Source organism: Harpia harpyja, chromosome 1 (genome assembly GCF_026419915.1).
Source record: "Harpia harpyja isolate bHarHar1 chromosome 1, bHarHar1 primary haplotype, whole genome shotgun sequence".
In the NCBI taxonomy this organism is placed as follows: domain Eukaryota; kingdom Metazoa; phylum Chordata; class Aves; order Accipitriformes; family Accipitridae; genus Harpia; species Harpia harpyja.
This window is the reverse complement of record NC_068940.1, coordinates 1,901,588-1,912,012: the sequence shown is the minus strand read 5'-3', so window position 1 is coordinate 1,912,012 and position 10,425 is coordinate 1,901,588. Positions and strand designations below refer to the sequence as shown.

General features: G+C 44.3%; 1 protein-coding gene across 4 annotated transcripts in view; it reads left to right on the top strand.

Annotated features, from left to right (window-relative positions):
- Nucleotides 1–1,826: 1,826 nt before the first annotated feature.
- TNS3 (tensin 3) overlaps nucleotides 1,827–10,425 on the top strand; it is a 242,930-nt gene continuing 234,331 nt past the window's right edge. For all 4 annotated transcript variants that reach the window (XM_052794721.1, XM_052794645.1, XM_052794572.1 and 1 more), the window contains exon 1: nucleotides 1,827–2,091. In XM_052794721.1, the coding sequence (XP_052650681.1) occupies nucleotides 1,996–2,091 (96 nt within the window). In that variant the 5' untranslated portion in view covers nucleotides 1,827–1,995. The remainder of the gene's footprint in view (nucleotides 2,092–10,425) is intronic.

The window sequence follows — 10,425 nt, the reverse complement described above, 5'->3', positions numbered from 1 at the left end:
AAGGGGCTGACATTTCCACATTTATACCATTTCATTTCTGCAGAGGGATTTTAAACCTGTCAATCACCATTCCTATACTGTCAAAGTAACAACACTGACCTAAGTTCTCTCCTCTTCCTGCCTTTTATTTGTGGATCAGTCAACAAGGACCAGATGAACTCCCCTGGGAGTGGATGAGCCAGCACAACTGCCAGTCGGAGAGGTTGCTTTTGACTAGCTCATAAAAGTCACCTTCACGTACACGTTCCCATATTATGACTTCAGTCAGTTTGGGATATCTCAAATACAGCTCATTAGTCATGATTTGTGACTTCTCAAGGAAAAGCTTACATGACAATATCAGACCTTCAAGTTATCTAAGAATAGTTCTTCCTGTGCAATGACCCTTTCTCCCCTAATCTATTCCTCATCCTGCAGAAATAACTCATTTGTGCATTCAGACTCTTTGAACACAGAGTTCAGGCAATGGAAGGCGGGGGGAGAAACACGGGAAGATTTACGCACTGAAAGTAAGCTGACAGCCCAGAAATGACCCCACATAGGCTACACAGTGTATACCTGAACTCCTTCATGCACAAGATCCGCTCATTTTATGAAGTAAAATGACTTAAAGTCACTTGAAGTCGAGTGCCTGGCATAATGGGGGCCAAGTTTAGAACATCCAAATGGTACAAATAATTAATAATAGTGTTAAAAACTATTTAATTAATTTTCTGTTTTAGCTGTATAAAGGACATATTGTTTTGACCTAAATCATAACATGCCAGATGTTATCACAACACCAGTGTCCAGAAATTATTTCTCATCTCTTCTGTTCCTTGAGGAAAAACAAAACTGATCGACCCAATTCCTTCAAATCTATTTTAAGATGACTCTGCTAGAACACGGAAATTCGAATGTTTGGAAATTGGTAATGAAGTGTCTCTGCTGTTCAGTTACAGACATCTTTTACGGCATGACAGTCAAGTAAATGTGTCTTGAACTTCTCAGGACACATCAGAGTCAGGGAAGCACTGCGTCCTTTTTCGCAGAGGAGGAAACTTGGAAACCCAAGGAGAAGACAGCTGAAAGTTTTGGCCCACAATCCCCTAGTTACGGTAGCAAGAGTTACCCAGTGTTACGCCCTTAGGTCCTGGTGGGAGCTACGGATTCTCAGCGCTGTGGGCGAAGCAGCTGTGCCTTTGCAAAAGCTGGAGATGTAAGAATTAAAACGTGCAAAAGTACAGCGCATTTCTGCAAACTTAAATGGCACGGGGTAGCAAACGCCTTTGGCAAAGGGGGAAACAGAGCCCCTGCCTCCGAGCTTGCGGGGCCGCGCTTCCATCACTCGGGTGTCCTTCCTGCCCCTTAGCAGTACGCATCCCTTTGCAGGCAGGGAAAATAAGGTCTGTTAAAAGCTAAAGGGAATTAATTAAAGTACGCAGGCAGGCAGATTACACAAAGAAGCAGGAAACGCCTGCGGGTTCTCCCCTTCTGAACCCCGTTTTCAAAGTCGTTCGCGGTGCCGACTTTAAATGCCCATTTTTCTCCCTCCAGTTACTCGGGTACCACCAGCTCGCTTTAGCGACAGACTGCTCGCTGGGGAGCTGGCTTTCCTTCCGCACAAAAGCCGCGCACCCTCCGAAACAGGCTGTTTTGCGAGTTACGACTTTCGCTGTTATTGTATCCATACCGCTCGGTGATCCAAAAACCCTCCCACCAGGATAGGGAAGGCTAAGTTTCCCCAGCTGGAGACAGAGCTTTCGGCACCGGCTCTCTGATTTGTCGTCCCGGCCCCGGAGGGGGCACGGTGTGGTCAGCTCGGGAGCCCGGTAACAAAAGGGGAAGCGGCGAGGGAAGGAGCCGGGAGAGCGGCCGGCGGCCAGGGGAGCTCCCACCGGCCGGGGAAGCCCAGCACCGGCCGCGCTAGGGCGGGCAGGGCCGATGTGAGGAGCGGGCAGACGGCACAGAGCCCCCGGGGCCGCGCTGGAGGCGAGGAGCGGCCGGCAGCGCCCCATGGGCGGCCGGGCCAGCCTGGCGTGCCGCGGGAGGGAGCCGCGGCCCCTGCCCCGCCGCCGCTCGCCGCAAGAAGAAGGCGAGACGATGATTCAGGTACGCGGGACGCGCTCCCCGGCCCCGGCGCGGAGGAGGGCGGCGGGCCGGGTTTGGGGCGCTGCCGGGGCCGCCGCCACCCCCGCCGGGCTCGGCGCCGCCGCCGAAGGGCGGGCCGCGGGGAGGCGCCTGCGCCCGGCCCCGGGAGCCGGGAGCCGGGAGCCGGGAGCCGAGCCTCGCCCGGCCTGGGCCCGGCCGCGGGGCTCCGGCTGCGGCTGCGGCTGCGGCTCCGGCTCCGCACCGCCCGGGGCGCCTGTCTCCGCGGCGGTGAGGAGCGCGAAGGCGCGGCCGTGCCCGCCGGCGTCTCGGCGCCCTCCGTTAACTCCCGCCGGGGGCTTCCCGGGGCCCGGCGCGGCCCGGGGCTCCGCTCGGGCCCGGCTCGCTTTTTTTTTTCCCGGCTCGGTGGCGGCAGGGAGCCGGCGGGGCAAGGTGGGCTGCGCGCTGCGGCTGCCCGGGACCGCGGCGGGCGGGTGGCAGCGTGTGCCTGCCGGGAGATGCTGCCCGTTCCCCTGGAATGGGCACCTTTAAATCGCTTTGGGGGACCGTTAGGGAAAACGGGTGTCCAAAAACGGAGGGGGGGCCGGTCATCCTGAAGCACGCGTACCAGCTTTTCAGGGGAATGAGGGTTTGAGCCGCTTGAAGTAGCGCGGGGGTCTCAGCCCATTTGATCTCAGCTCCCTCTGACTGCGGACGAACGCGGAGAAACTGCCAAAAGAGCGGCCTCTCGGCACAGCTGCAAATGGGAAGGACCGGCAGCCTCTCTGGAGCATTAGCCGAGAGGCTCCGCGCCCCGCGACTCATTCCAGAGGCTCATTCAGGCGTCTCTATTTCTGGTTTGCTAAGCAAACCTCGGGACCTTTGAAGTTTCTTGCACTTCCTTCTGGGTTACCTCTGAAAGCTTCATTCAACAACGGATTTAAATTAATTTTAAGCATATGTTTAAATGTTTTTGCTGCCTGGGGTTCGGCACGCTATGGCAGCCTCCCTCTCCTCTCGCGTGCTTAAGCGAGCAACCTCTTTAATTTCAAACCCCTTCTGAAAACATACCATTTCTGTTGAAACCTTTTAGGATTAGTTTCCCAGAAATTCGTGAATAATATACCACACAAGTGGTAAACCGTGGAGATATGCACTAACCAATCTTTACTGAAAGCTCCCTTTGACCATCTCATGTGCACTCTATCTGTGAAACCATCTCCATCACTCTTGTGTCTAACATTTCAAGCCAAGCAGCTTCAAATAACCGTTTTATTATAAAAAGCTGCCAAGGAGATATCGGAGTGTATGTTTTCCTGCCAGAATTGCTTTCCTCTGAGGTGTAAGATGGCCAGCGTTCAGTTGTGGACAAGTGACTCATTTAAAGGGCTGAATTTTTTGCCTTCTCTCGGAATTAGAAGAAGGAGCTTTTTTCCATTTGACAGCATATACAATGATCTCCAGTCATCTCTTGCCAAAGAAACATTAGCCTGTGACCTTAGGCACAATATTAAACCTGAAAATCATAATGTTACCATGGAAAGAGAAATTACTGTAACAAACTTTTTTTTCCCAGGGATTAATAAATATCAATTTTCTAGTAACTCTTAGCTCCGATTTTAGAATCTTAACGGAGCATGCTTTACTAGAGGGAAGATTACTAACTGGTCATGGCTCAGTGACTCAGTTGGTACCAGGACTCCAGGTTTGCTTTGAACATTGAGAAAATGTTCCACGCTATATGACTTAGGGAGCAAAAGCCATGCCTTGTTCTCTTTTTCATGCCAGCACTTACATTACCAGGACTTAGGGATGGGTAACCCTATTGCTCAGAAACGGTGTCATGCTGCTGCAGTACCTGTTCACCATGACAGTTTTGCCCCACTACACTTTGGTTCCTGCTTTTCTTTGTGGCTGCCTGGGGCTGCTAATTGAGAGTCCGCTGCTCAGAGGGCTCTCCAGCTAATTAATATTGCTTAGGAGTAACGCCTTTTAAGCTAGATTTTACTTCCAAGTTTGTTCTTGATTCTTCCTTTCCTTGTTAAGATATCCTGAAGGGTCAAGTGCTCCTGGGTTCAATGCTCAGGTTCAAGAGAACAAGCTGAATGATGTTAAAGTCCTCTTTCTGTGACACTTAAAAGGACAGGGAGAGGGTAACACCAAGCAACAAGATAAAGAAGTCTGGTAGTTTCCTTAGCACCAGTCCGTAGGGATATAGCAGGGACTGCTGGGGCTAAGCAGAGCTTCACCACCCTCATACCAAGTTCAATGAAATGGACGGTCTGCATTCTTCTCTTATTATATATTAGTACAAATCAAGAGTTTCTTTTCTGAAACGAATTGCATTTCATCAGTTTTAAGTTAGTATGAGTGATAGGGGAAGCTGGGCCAGTAATTCTCAAAATATTGGTTATAAAATGAGTTCAAATGATGGAGTAGTCTACAAAGCTGGCATAGGCTCCAATTTATGCTGCTATTATGGAACAGAAAACATGTGGGCAGGATGTATTAACATCAGTGGCTTTATTTTACATCTGGAACATGAAAAAGGAGGCAACAAGCAACAGCTTAAAGTATGAGCTTTCTATATTGTTGAATTTCTATTGATCTTTCTCTTCCAGCAGGAAGATATATAATTATACAATAGGCCATCTGAATTTCTACCACTGGGTGGTTGAAATAATTGTAATATTAGACGTTCTGCCTCAGAATATGCCAAAAGCTCTTAACACAAAGTTGAGGGGAAAATAGCATAAATTTGACTCTAGGAAGGTGTTTTAAAGAGTGAGGGGGTTTCTTTGTTTTGTATTTTGAAGGGGGGGTGTGTAGATTTTTCTGGTATGATTACACTAGACAAGTGTTTTCCTCTTGGAATCAATAGAATTAAACTAAGTTAAAATTGGCACTAATGCCACAGGTATGCAATTATGTTTTCTGGTTAGGCCTCATCCTTGGGTAGTTTGTCAGCTTTCTGTGAGGGGCTGCTGTGACAGTGACTATTGAATTCCCTGTTCAGTCTGGACTGGAGCCAGGACTGAATGCAAGCACCCGCCCTGGCTCACGTTCTGTAGGCAATCCTTCCTGAGCAGATCCCAGTGTTACCTGAAAACTGATTGTCTTCATCTTTACTTTTCAACCACGTCTTTAAATTTCTTGTTCTTTGTGTATAATACTGTAATAAGAGAGGTCAGACTCCCTAAACGATCTTTAGTGAGCTCAGACTTCTTAGAGGAGCAATTCTTGGGATTTTTTTTTTTTTTTCCATTGGAAGTTGAGTGTGAGAGATAGGAACTTGTTTGCATATAGTTTCTGATGATTTCAGGGACTGATGTTTTTTACAGCTCATAACATTTTATGATTAAAACCACCTGTGTTTTGCATTGCTGATATTCTCTTGAAAAAGAAAAAAAGTATATCAGTCCTGCTCTCTCATATCAGCAGCAAAAAACCAACAGTGAAAACTGAAGTGCAAAGTAAAGTAAATAAAGTAACTCTTTCAGAGTAGCTCAGCAAATACATAAAAGACTTCAGGTTTCCTGATCCTCAGTGTAATACTTTTCCACTGAAGCATATTACTTTTTAAGTAATGAGTTGTCACTTGTGCAAAGCAAGGAAAAAGGACAGTCCAAATGGATCTCCATACTCTCTTCTCTGTACAGTAGGGGTCCATATTATATCTTGGTGTCTCTGACTCTGCATGCAAGTGTGCAAATGTGAGGATGCTACTCTACACCAGAGAGTAGTCACCAATATTACACAGTCCATAATCTCCCTGCGGGAATATTCTGGCTTCTGCTACTGACGACTTATTTGTACAGATGGAAAGAATAGGAAGAAAAGTAGTTCTTCCAGGAAGAAAGATTTTAAAGGGTTTTTGGATTGAATACTAAGCAAATAGCAGAACTGGCCCCAAACGCCCACGAGCTCAGAAGTCTTTAGCATCGTTTCCTTGTATTGTGTTACGCAACAGAAAAGTCAGGATAAAACAACAAGAATCCTTAAGAATGATTTTTTTTTTTTGCCAGTGCTAGGTCCTCTGTGCAGATTGCAGGCCAAGGTGATGACAACTGTAGAAGACCCAGCCAGTGGGGGCATTATTAGTCAAATCCTATTCAAGAAGCTGATGAATCTTGTGGGCCAATCACCCTTTTGTTAAAAAATGTGTTCTTTCCTCCAGAATGTATTCATAAGATGAAAGTGGCATCATTTTTATTATCGTATGTAGATGGAAAATCCCTTAGACTATGTCTCTTGTTCCCACTCCATTATTATTATTTAACCAGTCAGGTTAATTCATGTAATGATGTCCCTGTCGTTAACATTATTTAGTATGTGAGAATCTTGGGGAAAGTGGAAGCTAGCCTAATACAGGCTACGTAACAGTATGCAACTGGAGTTCTTTCCAGGGTCTTCAGCACAATGTCTGGTTCCTTAAGTGCAAGCTGTCTATCATATTTTTAATGACCAAGGAGAGGAAAAAGCTTTTCAAAAACCTCAAGCAATTTTAGCTGCTCTATCAGTTAGGTTTCCAAGTGTTCTCAGACAGGTGAAGTACACTGAAACATAATGGCTGTTACTGGAAAGAATTACATCTGCACTTCAGTATCCTGCCTTGTGTCTGACAGCTGTGATATGTCCTGTGGAAAATGGGCTGGATAGTTTTCAGTCATTTTAATCCAGTTTTATGGTGGTTTTCAGCAAGAGGGAAGTAAAGATTCTTTTTAGAAAAATAAATGCACCTTCAAAACTTAACAAAAATAATTTCTTAGAGGAACTGATAAGCAAAGAAGGATTTAAAACACTTTTTCCTTCCAGAAGCATATTAAGTGAATAGTAGGAAGGAGAAAGTTCCCCAAATGGCTCAGTTACTGCCCTCAAGTGACGTCCCGTAAGATGAACAACTTTCCCATGAAGCTTACAATAGAAAACAAATTTTTTTTTTTAGAGTTTGTGGGTTACTTTGAGCATTGCTGTTGCTTTATAATTTCAGAATTGTTTCTTCCCACAGACTATGAATGTTAAATTGTATTATTCTAAAAGAAAATTCGTTGTTGGTTCTGTTTTTTTCAAATCCAAATAGGGACGTTTCATGGATCGTGGACAGTCTTTGGTTATCCAGAAAACTGATAGAATAGAAGTCTCAGAAAACAGTGAGGGAGAAACGAATGTGTTGAACACAAGTAGGTACAATCTGCTTCAAATCTAGCTGGTTAAAAGCAAGGAGGTTAAATAGTTTCAGTCACCCCACCGTTTGAGAAAGCTGTTTTCTTTGCACAACTGGTTCAGATCACAATTCCATCACTGATACACATTGTTTAATCATCCAAACCAATGAATAAATGATCATAATTGTTATTCAAAACATGGAGTTCTTTTATGATATGTAGGATGAGAGTCATGCTCCTTTTCCTATTTCTCCTTCATTCCAGCTAGTCCTTCCTCCTCACCTCAGGGCTGATGCAGATCCCATGGCCCTCCACCAGCAGAGAGCTCCTGCTGGTTTTAATAAATGCTTGAGTAGCACTGGTGCCTGAGCAGTCCTGGCCTCTCTCATGAAAAAGTAAAGCGTTAGCAGCATTTCCCCTCCTCCTCAGCTCTGCTCTACTCATGTAAGAGGTTGAGGAATCATCATGAGTCTGCTGTGGTTGAATGTGTACTTAGCTCCAGCAGCAGGGTTCTTCGTTCAACAAAGCACTTGAACATTAAGCAATTTGTTAAGCCTGTTCCCATACAATAAAATACTTACAGGCTCGTGTGATCTTGACATCTCTAGAAATTGAAAATGAATTTTAAAGGTGACTTAAGATATTTTACTGAATTAAAGTTTAGGAATGTTTGATCCCCTAGTGACCCATGTACGGTGCTGGATGTGATAAATATCCCCCTCCTCTGCAACCATAACAACGCTTACCATTACGCCCTCTTATATTTTCCTCCAAAGAGATAACTACTTGATACTTCCTTTTGCTTTGTTGCATCCTCTCAGATACCCTTAGAAAAACAGCTTTCTTGCCCACTGCCCTCCTTTTTCCCCTGATGTGGGAAAATATACATAGATCACATGATGCTTGGGCGTGAAACTGTATCCGAGATCTATCCTGGTACAGATTTTCACTTGTTTAACCCTGATATTTCATACTTTAACATGCTTAGTTGTTTATGTGTAATACAGGCCCTGGTTTAAGTATCGGCAGTTGCTGAATTGGGCTCTGATTTTATAGCTCTTATAGCAACAAAACTTTCCATGCCGAACCCAGCTCTTTGTCAATCTCTGAACAGCATTATAAGACACTACTGGTGCAACATAAAACACATAAATAAGGCTTAAGAATCCTGGTTCAGTCTCACGCAAAGCTGATAATGACTGCTCAAAAACTCCAGGCAAGTGAAGATACCTCTTATCCAGGAAGTAATTTATACAGGATATAGTGCCCTGGCAGTTAAGATACAAACTCCCTGCAGAAAATTAAACTTAGATTTCAGGGAGCTTTTTCATCTTTAGCATGGGTGGTAGTTAACAATATTCTTCATGTTAACTTTCCTATATATGGGCTGGGCTGGGAAGGCATGCATGGGAAGGACCAAGGGAGGAAAAGGAGATTTAAGTTAGAAGCCAGCTAACAGCTTGCAAGAAACTCTGTAAGCTCATGTGCTGTACCCCTGCTTTATTTATGTGAATTCCCACTATCTAGGTCTGACCGTTAGGAAAGAGGCTATGGTATGTACTACATGACAAGACTGAGGCTCAGCGGCTGGATGTTGCAGCTCCCTTCATGTTGTGAATTCATTTTATGTGACCTGCCACTTTCTATAACTGATCACTTCTGGGAAAAACCTTTCCCCTCCACATGGCCAAAAAACCCCAAATGTGAAGTGGCCTTCTCTTAAAAACAGATGAAGAGAAGACAGCAGTGCACTAACTTTTTGTTTCCTTTCTCCTTCCAGCCTGCTCTGTTTTTAATACATAAAGAGCCAAAATAAGCAGGATTAGATTTTCCAGCTAAACACGATTTTGCCACGCTAACTCAAGTAAACACAGTGGGAATGTAAAAAGTAAGCATGTGCCCAGTGCTGAGTGTATGCTGGGTGTTTCTCAGTGTGTGTGAGGGGTTGAGATTATTTTTGTCTTAGTTTGTGCCCTCTGTAGTTCCTTGCAAGATGGTGGGGAGAGGAGTTTGACTCCGCGTTGTGACAACTGAAGGCATTACGAGCTGTTTGGCAGCTGACCCATTTAGGACTTGAATAATGTTTTTGTCCTTAGAAAAAAGCATTAAAATAGCCCAGGATTTCTTGCATTTGTTGTCTAGCGTTCTACACAGTCTCTGCCCTACTATTCCACCAATTGCTGAGTCAGAAATTATTATTCTGCTTAACTGGTAGCTCATTTTTCTTGGAGAATTACTATGGAGTGTGTTTATGAAACCCTGTTTTCTTGTTCAATGACCTGCCAGTTGTAAGATCAAATGGGAAAGGAAGTTTGACATAGAAGGCAGCACAGTGCAAATTGTATCACCATAGAAGGACAGCAAGAATAAGTATGAGAATCGCCTGAAATGTACATGTACACCTTTATGCTTTATGTCTGAAACAATTACTTTAATTAAAAATTCTGTTTGAAATCTGTTGGGCTGATCATTGAGAATACCTCTACCTTCAAAATTAGTAGCATATCCAAAATAAAACTTGTATGTAAAGCCCTAGAGGTTCTTTTTCAAATGAAGCAAACAACAACCTCAGATGTCACTTGTAAAAAGTATGGGAATTTTTAAGTTATCATTTTGATTGCAATTTTGCAGATTTTCCATTGCCTCTGTCACAACACAGCACTTTTTCATCTTGGCTGTAATGACATAAATGGAATGGTAAAAAGACATTTAAGCAAAAAAACTTGGTAGCACAGCCTGTAAGGGATCTTTTTAGTTCAGTTTATCTGTGCTTTAACCATCAGTCAATACTGCTTTCTACAATAATGGGTTCCTGGCTATTTTTTTAATTATTATAAGGTCTTTGCAATTAAAGCCAAATACCACTGCCTTGTGGATCTTCCCTTTTGGATTAAGGGCATAAATAGCTGTTTCAGCTATCACAAATAACATAGATGTGAAATGTTTTAGAGTCAACTGCCAGTATTGTTTATCAGAGCTGTCCCACATCTGGGGAGAGAAAATTGAATGAAGCCAGAGCTAACTGAAGTGAACAGGCGCTCTCATTCATTCCTGGCCTGTTTCATTTTATAACAGATACATAAAACTAAAGGAAGAAGAAGTCTTTAGGGTGATAGGGTAAAGTGAATTTTGTCTCGAAGCCTTTGAGATTCCTACTTATTAGCAGCCATCCAGTACATTTTCTTGTAAGGAC